Raw genomic sequence first — 16,387 nt, 5'->3', positions numbered from 1 at the left:
GGGGGGGGAGCTGAGAGCTCCCTGCTGGCTCAGCTTGAGGACGGCTTCTCTTGAAGACAGCGTCTCTTGAAGACAGCCCAGGATCAGCTGGGTTGGTGGGGAGCTGAGGTCTCCACAGCATTTTGGCTTGGGGCTTGCTTCTCTGGCAGTGCGGTTTAAACCAGGCTGCAGGAGAAGCCAGCCCAGGATCAGCTGTGACTGTGGGGAGCAGACTCCTCCTCGCTGGCACAGCTTCTGGTGTGCAATCTTCTTGGGTCTATTGGACACCCGAAAATTCTGGATTGCCAAAAAATCCCTGATCCAAATACTGCACTGGTACTGGGATCCAGGATTTTTCAGGGAACCCAGTTTTCCCCCCAGTTTGATAGACCCGAACTGGAATTTTTTTAAAAAAAAAATACCTGCACACCCCTAGTGTCCCTCATAAGCAAACACATGAACAATAGGAGCAAGCACACACCTCTGGCACTCTGCAAATTATGTAAAACAGAAATGTTCAGGTGGTCATTTTTATAAAGGCAATAGGGCTATATCACAAGGGAACAGTTCAGGAGACGTTTCAAGGAAGGGAACAGGGTCAAGGTCTGTGGACTTAACTTCTGTTGTATGGTAAGTGGTATCTGTTTGCTGGGTGCATTATCTTGTTCAGTTTGGTGTAGGGGTTAAGAACAACAGGAGGGCTATATCACAAGGGAACAGTTCAGGAGACGTTTCAAGGAAGGGAACAGGGTCAAGGTCTGTGGACTTAACTTCTGTTGTATGGTATGTGTTATCTGTTTGCTGTATGCATTATCTTGTTCAGTTTGGTGGGGTGTCTATTGTGGGGAGAGGAGGGGAAGGAGACTGTAAATTGCTCTGAGACCCTGAATGAAGGGTGGAGTGTAAATCCAACTCTTCTTCTTCGCAGTGCATTGTGTTTCCACTTATGTAATAACATTGACTGCTTCCTTAACACATCATGCTTAATCCTTATGTTAGTTTCATAGTTCTACAGTTCCAGTCCTAGTACACAGTTTATTCAATCTCTCACCCTTACTGCCTTCACCTACACTTCTCACCCTTACTGCCTTCAGCTACATTGTGTAAATCTGCCTTGAGTCTCAGTGAGAAAGACAGACTATAAATTGCAGAAATACATAAATATACAAATGACACTGCCTTCTATTTAACTGGTCCATCTTGTGCTGCAGTGTTTCCTCTGACTGATGGTGTCTCTGCAGGGCCATAGGAAAAGAAAGGTGTTTCCTGCTACCTGAAATCCTTGTAACTGGAGATCCCAAGAATCCAAATACTGGAATCCTAACCTTGGAAGCTCCGCCGTGCAAAACATGCACTATGGTGTCTGGTCATCATTGAATACTGCCAAAGAATAATTTATTCCCTAGAAAAGATCTAAAGTATTTTGATTTTCTGTTTACTGTTTCAGAAAATAAAAACATTTTCTGCGAGGCAGGTGTCAAGAGCAAAACACCCTTGAAAAAGACAGTATGCTCCACATTCAGTCAGCTTCAGAGAACAGACTTGAATCTGAGTCTTCCTAAACCGTAACTGTTCACATTAAAAGCTGCTCTAGCATATAGCACACAGTCCCAAAAGCCAACTGAGAGCATCCTTGTAAGCCTTGGTCTTTTGTGAATGTGCACAGCTGAAGAAAACCAAATACAACACTGCGATTCAGAAGGAACTGAAAAAAACTTCCTGCACTGCATGGGGGGGTTAGACTAGATGACCCTGGAGGTCCCTTCCAATTCTATGATTCTAATTACCGGTTCGTATTCGTCAGCATTTTTTTCAAGTTGGTTGAGAAGCGATGCCAGCCCTCCTTGGGGAGCTGTGAACTCTGAGATGGAAGCAGCGTAGTTTTCGTCCGTTGAGCCGGGTGTGACGGTTCTGCAGTTTGGTATCAGCGGCAAATCCAGCAGGAGAGAAGATGGAGGGCTACTACACGGGACAGCGAAAAGCAAAGTGAGATGGTATCCTGAGGTCCAGCATTTATCAACTGAAGCAGCAGAAGCATGAGATGTATTCTTTGTTATGTTTCAAAGTGGCCCCCAAAGTCAACCTCTGCAGTAGCCCCGTTCAGTCACTATTTGTTACCAACTGGAAGCATGAAAAATTGCCCTGCCCATGTTTGGACCTCTCCAGTGCTCTTTATTATGGAGCAGCCTTCTGGAGATGGTTAGGGAGATGCTTCCCCTCTTGGTTTTCAGAAAGTGCCATAAGAAGTGCCAGAAGACTGAGGGCCCAAACCAGACAGGCAGCTAGGGGTTCTGGATCTCCCAGTCATTTTCCAACTCATTTCTCAGGTGTGTTGGGGGCAATGTTCCCTCTAAGCTGTGGAGTCTTGTGAGCAAAAATTCTACTTTGTGAGCTATTGGCATTAAAAGTTGTGAGAGAGCAATTTGGCTACTGCATAAATTAGTTTGCTCTAGATCCCTCCTTCCTGAGCTAAGACAAAAATGTGTGAGCCGGAGGCTAAAAAACTGTGAGCTAGCTCACACAAACTCAGCTTAGAGGGAACACTGGTTGGGGGTACCACTCCAATAGGGACCAGAGTACGAGGCATGCAGGGGTTAACCCTGCACCCCATGCTGCTGTCCTGAACTGAAACGACCCTAGAGAACTGTTTCAGGTCAGGGAAACAGCATGGAGGGGAAAGCATGAATCCCTCCTTGTGCCCTGCTTGCAATGTGAACTGGGCCTTCACACTCTTGAGAACTCAGGTTTAAAAAAAAAATGCCAAGAGCTCTTAACACAAGCCTTCTGGCAGACATCTGGCTTGAGTCTGAACTATTTAAGCATACTTGAGGATATCTCAGTGATTGCTAGACAGCTTTTATCTATGACTGTTATTGATTGTTTTAATTTTAATACAGTTTTTTTAAATTGTTGTTTTTGACTCTTTTGTAAGCCTGTTGAGTCCGATTTTAGGATGAAGGCAGAACAGATGTATATGAAGCAAATAAATGAAGGTGGCTCGCTGCAATTTAAAATGCTGTTCCTCAGACCAACCTAGACGTCACGTGACCTGACAGATGTAGCCACTTATCTGCCCCATTCACACATAAAAAGTATGTGTGAGTCTAATGTCTACCTCCAAAGTAATAGAGAGCCAAACCCTTTCCCTCCTTACTTCTCCATGCTCTGAGGCTCCACAAACATGCCCACCCTGTTGTATGTAATCTGGGCAAAGTCACACAATATATTTGCTAATTAGATTAACAAGATTAAATGAATCAAAACAATCCGTTAAAAGAGCTAATAAATCCCCCCTGGCAGCCTTCGTGGCGTAAGTAAGCCAACATGAACATTCTAAAAATCTCAAGTCAATCGGTAAAACGGGCTCCTGAAATCAAATGATATTTGCAGCCTTCCAAAAAGAGTTCCTGGGTATATGGGGCTTGCAAGAGGTAGCATTCTGCAAGGATTAGGCTCCATTTTCTCTTCCATGGGACAATAAAACTAAAAAGTATGCCAACACAGGTGACTGACGATACTACCCAAGCACAGGAAACATACCCTTCCTCGAGTTCTAGTTTCCTAGACAACTCGTGAGGGGAGTAATATATTGTGCGAATAGCCTCCTCCTGACTGCAGGGCGTCTGGTAAGAGCTATGTGCTTGAGCTGTGGATTTGCCTGGAGTCTGGTACAGAGCAGAGGTCCACCTGGTGCTTGCGATCTGGGCTGTGCTTGCGGCAGGCTCTTCCCCTCCACTCCCGCTGCTATCGCTGTAGCTGTCTCTCCTAGCAGGGGACTTGATCCGTTTCTTGCCCTGCTCAGTGGCTTCATTTTCATCTGAACTGTCATCCTGTTCTCCATTCAAGGACTGGGAGTTACATTTACTGGTATCTGGGAAAACCTGTGGTGGGGAATGGATTGGTGTCTGTAACAAAGGGGACAACAGACAGAGAAACAAATTATATCAATGGTGACTTTAGCATGCAAAGTATTTATGTCTATCTATTCCGATTTTGGGGATGTGGAATGGTATAGTATTGCCTGATTGTGTCAGATCTTGCAAGTTAAGCAGGGTTGGTACATGGATGGGGGACCACCAAGGAAGACTCTGCAGAAGAAGGCAATGGCAAATCACCCCTGCGTCTCACTTGCCATAAACACCCCTTGCTGGGGTCACCGTAAACCAATTGCAACTTGTCAACACATGCATATTAACATTCTGCTTTTATTCCACTGTTCCTCTAAGGGGCTCAGAGCAATTAAAATAGTTCTCCTTTCCCTAATTTTATCTTCAAAACAACACTATGATGCAGATTAGGCTGAGGTCTGGCCTCACCGTGTATGTTTCGTGGCTTATTGAGGCGATGAACCTGGGTTCCCCCAGTCTTAGACCAATACTTTACCCACTATACCAACATGCTCTGCTTTTGAGCCTAACTAAAGCAGTTAACGTGTACTGAACGTTCACTGCTATATACAACTCACAGCCAGCTCGTGCTATGAAGTACGCAAAGGTTTCCGCAGTCATTTACATAGGAAACAGAAGGTATCTGCTCTCAAGAGATTCCAGATCTGTACAGGAATGCTTGAACACTTATTAGTTCAGCTCACGTCCTGTTCACCAGTAACAGGGAGCTGTTCCAATTTTCTAATGATTGTTTGACTGTCACCCCGTTTGTGGCTGTTCAGCAAGTTGCTTCAATGTATTCCTTCCTAACCATGCATTATGGCACAATTGGCTTTTTGTGCATATGAGTTCCTACAGACCCTGACCGGGTTCTATTATACTCCCATCTTTGCTGTGTAACTGCTCCACTCAGCAGGCAACTGTTTAAACAAAGCACTGGATCAGTCACAAATCATATAAACCAGTCATCAGTAAATGCTGTGCTTTAATAAAATCCTACCCTTTGGTGTTTGTCTGAGGAGGCCCAGAGATGCTAACGTCTGCCAACTAGACTAAGTTGGCAGCATCTTTGGACATGTGTGGTTTTGCAAAGACCTGATGCAAACCAGTTCAGTAGGCAAATGCAGCTTGCAGCTGCATAGCACAGACCAAGCAGGCTGGCATGATTGGCTTATATCTGAATGACACCTTTGAACATGGTAAATTCAACTGCTGAACACATTCAGGATGAAATCTGTAACATCCCTAGACCTGTGTAGTTGATTAATCATCCGTCTTTTAACTGACTGCCATTCAATACATGCTTGTATTACCAATATCTCAGTACAGATCTCTTTTTTGAAGATAATGAAAAAGCATAGTTTTCTATTTTAATAATTTCCCCCCATCTCATCTGTTTGAGAATCTGGAACACACCGCTGACCACAGCAACATGCCGGAAGCAAAATGGCTTTAAAAAAAAAATAAGAAAGTTCAAATCCCCGCAATATTTCAGAAGCTCGTGATTTAAAAGGCACACAGGTGCTGATTTCATCGGAGCATTGCTAGATTCAGTTGCCTGCGTTTCTTATTGCTAAGGAAGACCACAGGAAATGAAAACTATTTGCTGGGCTTGAATCCAGATTGAAAGGGAAAAAATAATCCTTAATTTAAAGACTTTAAAATCTCAAAGAAGAGATATCCTATAAGAAAACCCTACACTTCAACAGTTTGGAAACAAAAATGTTGTTCCCCAAGCCTTCGTAAACACGCACCATTTCATTAAAAAGCCTTACCAATAAAGAAGGGTCAATTTCTGGCAGGATTCCAGGGAGAGGCCTGCAGAGGAGAAGGGTCACTTCGGGGGATGTTCCCCTGAGAGCCGAGATGACTTCCTGCAGGGACGGGAGATTTAAAATAAAACACAGACATTATTTGCATGAATTCAAATAAACAAAGCCAGACTTGCAGGGGTGATTTAATAAGAGGTTCTACACAAGGCTACTAAGACCCAGCCTTCCCCCCCCCCCCCCCCCCCCCCCCCCCCCCCCCCCCCCTCCCTCCCCCCCCCCCCCCACGCCCTCACCTAGGAGCCAGAGTCTCTAATTTTTTTTAATTACATAATTTATGTTTATACAGCAAAATAAAAGATAGCATAAAATATAAGCTATTTATATGCATTACTGAGTTATCCAGTTATGAAGAAGAGATTGGATTTATACCCTGTCTTTCACTTGGAGTCTCAGAGCGGCTTACAAACTCCTTTCCCTTCCCCTCCCCACAACAGACACCCTGTGAGGTGGGTGGGGCTGAGAGAACTCTGACACAAACTGCTCTTTTTCAAGGACAGCTGTGCCAGAGCTTGTGACTCACCCAAGGTCACATCAGCAGGTGCAAGTGGAGGAGTGGGGAATCAAACCCGGTTCTCCCAGATTAGAGTCCGCACACTTAACCACTACACCAAACTGGGACCCATAACAATTCTAGTTGAAGAAAACACCTTCCTCTTTGTGGATAAGTCAGCTTTAAATTAACATTCATGTCCTTAATTTTCTCTGTCTATTCTTGGATCTTTGAAGCATTGTTCTGATTCTAACATTGGGTTAGAACAATCCTGGCTGCAGAAATCAAATATAAAAGAACTACCTGCAATCTCTTAGGGCACCTTGTAACATAATTTAACAGGAAAACTTTAGGGGCATCATCATTTCATATCCAAATTCCAAGCTTTCATGAACATTTTCCCCAAATTTGCCTGAACAAGGATATTGCTACCACATGTGTAAAAAACCCCACCATCTGCAATTTACAGTACCAATGCTGCCCGGACTATGTAATGTTTCATTCGTTCTGTTCCTCCAAGCGTGTCTAAATACAGTCGTGCAAGCTGTGTGTGCCCAACAGGGCCTTCCAATTTCACAAGAGCTCCAGAAGCTCTATTATCCTAGAATAATAGAAATCATAGAATGTTAGAGTTGGAAGGGACCTTGCAGGTCATCTAGTCCAACCCCCTGCACTCTGCAGGAGCTTAGCCGAAAGATAGCCCTATTAAACACGTGCAATGTACCCACCCTACTGTATTATTTATGTATGCTTGGAGCCAGTGTGGTGTAGTGGTTAAGAGTGGCGGACTCTCATCTGGAGAGCAGCCTCCTCCATGTGAAGCCTGCTGGGTGACCTTGGGCCAATCACAGTCCTCTCAGAGGACTCTCAGGCCCACCTACCTGACAAGGTGCCTGTTATGGGAAGAGGAAGGGGAGGAGATTGTAAGCCACTTTGAGACTCGTTAAGATACAGAAAAGCGGGGTATAAAAACCAACTCTTCTTCTTCTTAGATGGATGGAACATCAACTGCTTTAGCTCCTAGGTGGGGTGGGTGGGTGGAAGTGACGGCGGTGGCTGTTGCCCCCTTCTTCCAAATCATCACCTGAGGCCACCGCCTCACCACACTTCACAGCGGAGTTGGCCATGCAGAGGCTCACTAACCTGTTGGGACAGTCCTTTCAATGAAGCACCATTCACTTTCAGGATGACGTCCCCGACTTCAATCTGCCCGCTTTCTGCTGCGGGTTGCCCGGGGAAGAGTTTTTTGACCCTGACTATGCTGGAGCCTGGCTGTTCTGGAGAAACACTGTCTTCACGGCAAAAACTGAAGCCCAGGCCGGAACTATTTTTCATTAGCTTCACCTCAAAGGTGTTGTCTACAAAAACAAAACCCCCAAAATTGGAGAATTATCAACCAAGGTATTACATATCTAAAGGTAAGGAATCAAAATGGTTAATAATTCATTAATTCCACAACAGGTCAAGAATTTCTGATTACTGCTGAAGACTCAAAATAGGATATTCAGGAGGTGGTCTGCCTGAGAATAGCAGCCAGCATTCCAGAAAAGAAACCTTAGGCAGGGGGATGTGGAAGTTGCCCTATCATGACAAATAATGTGTTCGGCCCCGCGGCTCAGTTCTGTTAACAATGTTACTATATTGGACTGATACGGTGTGTACAGTACATGAATATAATCACTGCACAATAAAGCACAATAATTCCAAATATGAATCTTCTGATACACAATGAAATATTCCAAAAAGTTCTCTTTCCATAGGATCCAACCCAAAATATTCAAAAGTTCAGCCAGCTTCAGATAATACTCAAGGTTTTCAGTGTTCAAACCATGTCACATATTTGGGGTTGGAGCCTAACCACCTTTTCCACTGGTTAAAAAAAAAAAAAAAAGTAGGGAGCGGTGGCGCAGGCAGTAAATGCAGCCTGCATTAACATCTGGCCGAACAGCTTCGGCTGTTCGAGCCCCACCGCGGCCGGAGTGAGCTCCCGGCCTACGTCCATCTGCCCCCTTACAGCAGACTAGTAAGGAAGGCCAGTATTATCATCCCCATATTGCAGATTTGGGGGGAGCCATGAAGGTGAGACAGAGTGAGTTGCCTAAGGCTACCTAATAGATCTGTGGAAGAGGCAAAATTTGAACTGGGGACTTCCTGGATCATAGCTCACCACCATACCAGCTCCAAATTAGAATATGGAAGAAAAGTTTTACAGCCATCTAAAAATGGAACACACCACATGTGCTAACCATCACTGAATCGGAGAAGGATGTGTGTATCTTTTGGCTTTATATACACACACCATACACATGCACAAAAGCCTAATTTACATGGTTGCATTTCCTTTATCCTGCACTGACACAAAGGAAATGTGTAAAAATTAAGTAAAACATATACGCTTAAACATGCAAGCAGGGGAGGATTGGCCATTATAGCCACCGGGACTCCTCCTGGTGGCCGATGACCGCCAGCCCAGTGGTGGAAAGGGCCTGAGTGGGAGTGGTGAAGCCCAGTCCACCCAAGGCCTGCACGGCCCAGCAGAGGCAGCACAATGGCTGTGCAGCCTGGGGGAAGTGGCACTTGGCCCGCCTGGCCTGAGGGAGGCAGTCCACAGCCCAGTAGGGCTGCCAGGTCTTTACCCGTGTTCTGGTGGGAGGGTTCTCTCCTTCTTCTGGTACTCTATGGTAACCACAGCGTTTTTCCTCAAATGCTAGAGCGTCCCCCCTCGCAATGTGCCCTGCACAATGACATTACCTCCAGGTGACGTCACTGCACCAGGCACGTCGGCGTGGATGGGGTTGCTCAGGGGCAGGGCTCCCCCCACTGGCCAGCAGCAAATTGAGGGTCACAAAGGCGGGGAAACCCAGCCCCCATTGGCTGGATGGCAACCCTACAGCCCAGGAAAGTGTTCCTGGCCCACCTGAGGCCCAGAGGCACACCCAGTACACCTGAGGCCTGCACAGGGCTTAGAAAGAGGTGGTTTGCTAGGCAGGCAGGCCGCCTCTTCCTCTTGCCCTCCTGGGTGGGGTGGGGGGTAGAGCCAGAGCTGGCTCCTCTCCCAGTCCACCTCTATGTACGGGTAAAAAAGTTCTTTTCATTTTCACAAAAAAGAGGCTGGTTCCACAATTACTTCAAAATTGGGACCTTAAAAATGGCTGATTTAGGGAGCAGGGAGAAAGGTGAACAAGAAGTGATGAAAAAAAACAGAACAAAGTTGGGCAAGAGAACCAGGTATTAAGAAATGCAGAGAAGGACAGCCAGTATGGCACGGTGGTTAGAGTGCTGGCCTAGGACTGCAACGTGACATTATGCCAGCAGGCCCATAGCGACAGTGGGGCATCTTGGGGCTAGGCCCCCTGACCTCCCATCTAGCCCAGGGCGTCACGGCCTTCTCCCCCGGATTAAATTGGTTAGCCAGTGCCCCCTAAGAAATTTAAATGCCCCCTGACTTAAAAAAAACCCTGGCTACAGACCTGTATGCCAGCCACTCTCTCTTAGCCTAACCCACCTCACGGGGTTGTTGTAAGGATTAATACAGAGGAAGAAACAACAATGTCTGCTACCCTGACTTTCTTAGAGGAAGGGCGGGATAGAAATGTGGCAGACAGGCAGAGGGTTTCTATTCTGTTCAAGAGGTTTGATGTAGAACTTTACCAACCTAAAGCGCTTGGCATTCTAGACATAAAAGATGAGCATTCTTTGACATCCTTGGAGGTTCAAGCTCATCTGGCAATTCAACCGGGAACTTACCATCAGTGACAAAGTTATAGTCTCTGGCACCTAAAATCTTCTTTATAGGTCTCTCCGGAGTGACACCTTGACTGGACTGGACTGGAGGTGTGCCCTGTGAAGTCACCGGAGCATGGGCTTTGGCAGCTGGAAGCTGCCCTTTTTCCAATACAAGGTGGACCTCCTGAAGAAACAAACATACATTAGTCAGAACTAGAATTCTGGGGAGAGTACAACCACCTTGCTGCAAAAATAAAAGGGTTGCTGCTCGGTGGCAGAGCATTTTTTTGGCATACAGGAAGTCCCAGGTTCAGGCCCTGGAATGGCATCTCAAAGTAAAAAGATTAGTTAGTAGGTGATTTCATTTGAAATGTGGTGTTGGAGGAGAGTTTTATGCACACCATGGACTGCCAAAAATGACAAATCAGTGGGTTTTAGATCAAGCCTGAGCTCTTCCCAGGAAGGGTTCCCCCCGGGGCCCAATTCCGCCGCGGCGGAAATTGGGCCTCTGAAGCGGGGGATTCCCCGCCCCCCGGGCCCATTTGGCAACCCTAGGCATACAGAAAGTCCCAGGTTCAGGCCCTGAAATGGCATCTCCAAGTAAAAAGATTAGCTAGTAGGTGATTTCATTTGTAATGCGGTGTTGGAGGAGAGTTTTATGCACACCATGGACTGCCAAAAATGACAAATCAGTGGGTTTTAGATCAAGCCTGAGCTCTTCTCAGGACAGGGCCCCAACCTTTTTGAGCCTGAAGAAGAGTTGGATTTATACCCCGCCCTTCACTCAGAGTCTCAGAGCAGCTTTCAATCTCCTCCCCTTCCTCCCCCCACAACAGACACCCTGTGAGGTAGGTGGGGCTGAGAGAGCTCTTTTGAGAACTGTTCTTCAGAAAACAGCTCCGGGAGAACTGTGACTGACCCAAGGTCACCCAGCTGGCTGCATGTGGAGAAGTGGGGAATCAGACCCGGTTCTCCAGATTAGAGTCCCCCACTCTTAACCACTACACCATACTGGCTCTCAGGGGACATTTCGATTCTGACATGGCATGATGGATGCAGCCACAAAATGTCTGCCACAAAATGTCTGCTGAAGGTGGCAGAGCCAGCCACAAAATGATTGCCACAGCTTAGCATCATTTACAGAGAGTAGATCCTCTCCCTCCCTGCCTCCCTTCAGGGAGAAGCCTCAACCAGTGGAAGGAAAGAAAGGCTTCCCTTTGTCCTCTGTATATGATTGAGGCAGCCTGGCCAGGAATTGAGCTCTGGCTGGTTTCTTCCCTCCCCCCGGGAGGAGGAGGAGGAGGAGGGAGAGGAGCCTCAGCCAGTGCTTTACCAGAGTCTCTCAATCGCACAGGAGAGGCTTGCCTATCTATCTCTCCTGTGCAATTGAGAGACTCTGGTAAAATAAGCTGTGATGTAGCATCAGAACTGGAAAAGGAAGCAGGAAACAGCCAGGGCCTTGCAGGCTGGATTGCAGCCCTCCGAGGGCTCTGGCTCCTGCCCCTGGGCTGCATGTTTGACACTCCTATCCTATTAACAGCTGCTCAAAAGGAGTGTGTAGGAATGGCTTGTCACACAATTTTGGAGGAAGTAGTGTCACACACTCCCCTGTCCTCATCCCTAGCAACAGCAGCTGTTCTGTTTAGAAGACAGGACACTGTGGGTACCTGGGACCAAACACATTTCCCTTTGCCTATAAGCATTCCTCCCAACGTGAGCACAGCACCTACATTCCTTCAGCCTGTACTCTGTACGCTTGATCTGCATGAAGACATGCAAGCTGTATACACATAGGGTGCTGTGTGCACACGGGGTGAATATGCGGAATGGGAAGTGGCATCAGAGCACTTGATCGTGAGGGGGTAGGGGAGCATACTTGCTCCCGCTTTTGTTCAACACGTGTCTTCCTTTAAAGACACATATGCCGTCGTGAATGAAGACAAGGGAGAGTGTCTTGCTTACTCTGGCAGCGGTTGCCTTTGCCTAATAGGGGAGAGCAGCTGCTGCCAGAATGAGCAAGGCTCTGCTGCCACTGCTGAGGCTGGTGAATGATGGGAACTGGAGTTTCTTTGACAAAAATGGGACACAAAGTGGCTGCAAAGAGAGAAGGAGCATCTGTTGCCTCCTACCTGTCCAGTATTCCTCAGGATTTCCACAGCTTGTTTATGGGTAGCTCCTTCCAAAGAAACACCATTGACAGACAGAACTCGGTCACCTAAAGCCCAACAATGGACAATTAGGAAGGAAAGGGGGAGCATCGATTACATGGAACAGCTATCCACAGATGATGGCTTGACCCACTGGAAATTTCTCCTGGGCTAGCTCCATTAAGCGGCCATTCAATTCAGTACAGCTAGTGGAGAAAGAAACTTTCAAGTGGAATGAGATAACACACACACAAATTACACTGGATCAGATCAAGGGTACCAACTATGACCAGCCAAATGCTCCTGGGCTTGATGGTTATAGCCATTTGCTGCCAGTATCTGATATTAAGATATACTGCTTCTGAACATAGAGTTTCCCCATAACTATAATGATTAAGAGGTGTCAATAGACCTGTCCTTTGTGAAGATGCCTAATAATATTTGTTGAATGTACCTTTTATTAACAGGTTTATATTTTCAGCAGCCTGAATAGCCCTGACTATCCTGATTTCATCAGGACTTGGGAGCTAAGCAAGGTCTGCCACAGTACTTGGATGGGAGACCACCAAGGAAGATTGGGGTTGCTATACATAAGAACATAAGAGAAGCCATGTTGGATCAGGCCAATGGCCCATCCAGTCCAACACTCCATATCACTCAGTGGCCAAAAATACCAGGTGCCATCAGGAGGTCCAGCAGTGGGGCTAGAACTCCAGAAGCCCCCCTGGTGCCCCCCCAAGCACCAAGAATACAGAGCATCACTTGCCCCAAATAGAGTGTTCCATCTATACCTTGTGTTTATCCAATCCCCTCTTCAAGCTGTCTATGCTTGCAGTTGCCACCACTTCTTGTGGCAGTGGATTCCATGTGTTAATTACTCTTTGGGTGAAGAAGGACTTCTTTTTCATCTGTTCTAAACCTACCGCTCATCAATTTCATGGAGTGCCCATGAGTTCTTGTATTGTGAGAAAGGGAGAAAAGTACTACTTTCTCTACCTTCTCTAACCCATGCATAATTTTGTAAACCTCAATCATGTCACCCCTCAATCATCACTTCTCCAAGCTAAAGAGCCCTAACCTATTTTTTCTTCATAGAGAAGAGGATGGCAGTGGCAAACCACCTCTTCTTATCTCTTGCCTTGAAAACCCACGTTCTTGGGGCTGTCGTGAGTTGGTTGTGACTTGATAGAACAGAAAGTTTTATTGTTGGTTTTTACGTTTTTTGTTTTTGTTTTTACGATTATTAAACAACAAATTCTCCTACCAAATCCATTTTACAAAATGATTTTATACCACAAATTATACTATAACAAAGAATATTTGTATTTTTACCATCTTCAATATTCATCCAAGAGACAAACCAGACATGATGCGAGAGACCCCATGTTCAGAATTTATGCTATTTTTCAAATGTCAAAGCAGGCACAAGGAATAAGTATATGCAAACTGATTTGGGGAAGCAGCATTGAGGGGAACAGGGGTGTCTGATCCTTTTGACCTACACCATTTTCTTGTTCTACAACACACACACCCTTACTACAGCTGAAGCTATTTGCCCTGGTAAAGGACGCATACAAGGTATGTGGGCAAATGGTAGCTTCAAAAGGGAGGAGGGATTTAGGAAAAAAGCGCTGCTGGAAAAGTTCTGCACCCCTGTCCCCCACTGCAGCTTCAGCGGGGTTGGACTAAATGGCCTTTATGGCCCCTTCCAACTCTATGATTCTAAGACTGGCCAACCCAGCTGGCTTTGAAGCTTGAAAAATTAAAAAAAAAACGGAGCAGTCCTGCTCAGGAATTTCCCATGTCACACACAGATTTGACCCTAAGTATACAAAAAATCGGTATTGTACAAAATTCCACAAAAACTGTCCTATGAAGAGAAGAAGGAGAAGATGATGACGTGCCTTTTTGAATCCTCCCATCGGCTTCTGCCGCTCCCTTAGGAATAACAGCCTTCACATACAGGCCTCCGTGTCTCACGTTGGTGTTGACACCCCCCTGTGGATCAAATGAATTCAGAACGCATATGTAAGAAAAGAAGCCAGATGTCTAAAGCCAGAATACTAACCAACCTTTATGGACAACCCCCCCCCCCCCTATTCAAAGCAGGCCATCAGCGAGTGAAAGCAGAAGCCACAAGCAAAACCACCCCATACGTTTCGAAAGCTGCATTCCAGAGCCCCCATGCAAACAGGAGCCAATGCAGAGGTAAGGCCCGGGACTTCTCAGAAGGGTGCAAACCTGCAATTCCAGTTGTGAGGACAGTGCTATGAAAAATGCTTCTGAGTGCTATCATGTGCCTTTAGCCATAGAGAAAAGAGATACAGGGGGAAGGAAATTACGATGCATCCTTTTCTCGTAGCTAGATGCCGGTTTCTTTTAACATTTGAAGTCCCAGAGACACTGCCATTTTATTTTCCTGGCAAGGGTCTGTTGCATGTGAACAGCTGTGCAACAGGCAAAAAATTAAACAGGCCAACCCCCCCACTCAGTGATTGGGGGGGTAGTTCAATTCTTGGATGTCTTCCTGCACTGCTGAAGAACTGCTGCCAGGAAAAACGTGGCCAGTTCTGGCATGAAGGGGCTAGTGGACAGGAGATCCACGCCAAGACTACAAGGGGGCCAGCGGAAGGCTGTGTGCCCATAAAGCAGTAGCCCAGTGCCACCTTAAAGACACTGCCCCCCATCTTCTTGAACTGTGGACACTGCGAGTAGTTTTGGTACTGCTGTTGTTGGTCAACAAAATATTGATTCCTTGGTTTGCTTTCTACTTCAAGTGTGATGTGGTAGCTAAAAAGGCAAATGCGATTTTGGGCTGTATCAACAAGAAGTAATGGTACCACTTTACTCTGCTCTGGTTAGACACAGAGTATTGTGTTCAGTTTTGGGTACCACAATTTAATAAAGATATAGACAAGCTAGAACGTGTCCAGACGAGAGCAACAAAGATAGTGAGGGGTCTGGAGACCAAGTCCTATGAGGAAAGGATATAACCATCTTCAAGTACTTGAAGGGTTGTCATATAGAGGATGGTAGGGAGTTATTTTCTGTTGCCCCAGAAGGACCAGAACCAACAGGCTGAAATTAAATCAGAAGAGTTTTCAGCTAAACATTAGGAAAAACCTCCTGACAGAGCAGTTCTTCAGTGGAACAGGCTTCCTTGGGAGGTGGTGGGCTCTCCTTCTTTGGAGGTTTTCAAACTGAGGCTAAATGGCCATCTGACAGCAATGCGGATTCGGTGAACTTAGGCAGATCATGAGAGGGAAGGCAGGAAGGGTTGCCTCAGTGCTTAGTTCTTGTGGCCCTTTCTTACACGCCCAGGGAAATGACGGTCGCCACTTTGGGGTCAGGAAGTTTTTTTCCCTCCAGGACAGTTTGGCCAGGGATCCTGGAGGTTTTTTGTCATCTGGGCGTGGAACAGCGGTCAATACTGGTGTGGAGGGGGAGTTATTTGTGAATTTCCTGCCTTGTGCAGGGGGTTGGACTAGATTACCCTGGAGGTACCATCCAACTCTATGATTAGCATGTGTCACCAAGAAATATTCAATGCATTTTCTAAAATCTCACGTTCATTTTAAGAAGAATGAAACTCTAAAGAAAGTAGTGTTTTTGGTTAACCATCTTTTCTAGCTATCAACACACCTTGTCAGATTTCAGAAGCTAAGCAGGGTTGGCCCTGGTTAATGTTTGGATGGGAGACCAGCAAGGACATCCAGGATGGCTATGCAGAGGCGGGCAATGGCAAACCACACCTCTGCTTGTCTCTTGCCTTGACAACCCCATGAGGGGTCACCTTAATCGGCCGCAACCTGATGGCACTCTACATCACTGGCATTTGCACTGCCCAATGAAATGGCTCTCCAACAACGGTGAAATGGAGCACATTCTTTGGACTGCGAACCAAAGATTGCCTTTTGAGCAGTTTCTGACACCCCCACAAAGAGCAATAAACGCAAAGGGCACCACGTCAGATATCCACATTTGGAATTTGTCGTTAAAGCAACGTTGCCAAGTAGCTACAGCCCAGAAATACAAGTGATTTTATAAAGCCAGACTGTATTTTCCTATAATTTAAAACACATGCAAAAAAGAAAAAAGAGGACTTGCGGTTGCTTGGTTGCAACCTAGAAATGCCACATTTCACTTTAAACGCTAAGGATCTAGGAGCCGAAACAGACGTGGCTGTCCTCATCCATTTCCTCCTCCAGCTCTTTCGCTTGCACTACCGCCTAGCTGGCTGTGGAGTGAAATTAAAATATTGCTTGCAATAGCAGGCAGGGCAGGACGGTAACTGAGGGAACTGGGGGGGGGGGGGGGAAGGGAGGG

General features: G+C 46.3%; 1 protein-coding gene across 1 annotated transcript in view; it reads right to left on the bottom strand.

Moving 5' to 3' along the window:
• PTPN13 (protein tyrosine phosphatase, non-receptor type 13) overlaps positions 1–16,387 on the bottom strand; it is a gene marked incomplete at its 3' end in the record, with an annotated part of 206,803 nt that overhangs the window by 11,641 nt on the left and 178,775 nt on the right. Inside the window, exons 25-31 of the mRNA XM_015416359.1 lie at positions 13,966–14,059; positions 12,044–12,129; positions 9,936–10,098; positions 7,332–7,546; positions 5,642–5,740; positions 3,520–3,884; positions 1,767–1,941 (exon numbers count right to left, since the gene is read on the bottom strand). Coding sequence (XP_015271845.1) covers positions 1,767–1,941; positions 3,520–3,884; positions 5,642–5,740; positions 7,332–7,546; positions 9,936–10,098; positions 12,044–12,129; positions 13,966–14,059 — 1,197 coding nt within the window. The remainder of the gene's footprint in view (positions 1–1,766; positions 1,942–3,519; positions 3,885–5,641; positions 5,741–7,331; positions 7,547–9,935; positions 10,099–12,043; positions 12,130–13,965; positions 14,060–16,387) is intronic.

The sequence above is a fragment of the Gekko japonicus genome, unplaced genomic scaffold (genome assembly GCF_001447785.1).
Source record: "Gekko japonicus isolate JY-2015 unplaced genomic scaffold, Gekko_japonicus_V1.1 scaffold1212, whole genome shotgun sequence".
Classification (NCBI taxonomy): Eukaryota; Metazoa; Chordata; class Lepidosauria; order Squamata; family Gekkonidae; genus Gekko; species Gekko japonicus.
The sequence above is the reverse complement of the archived record's forward strand: the minus strand, read 5'-3'. Positions and strand labels throughout refer to the sequence as shown.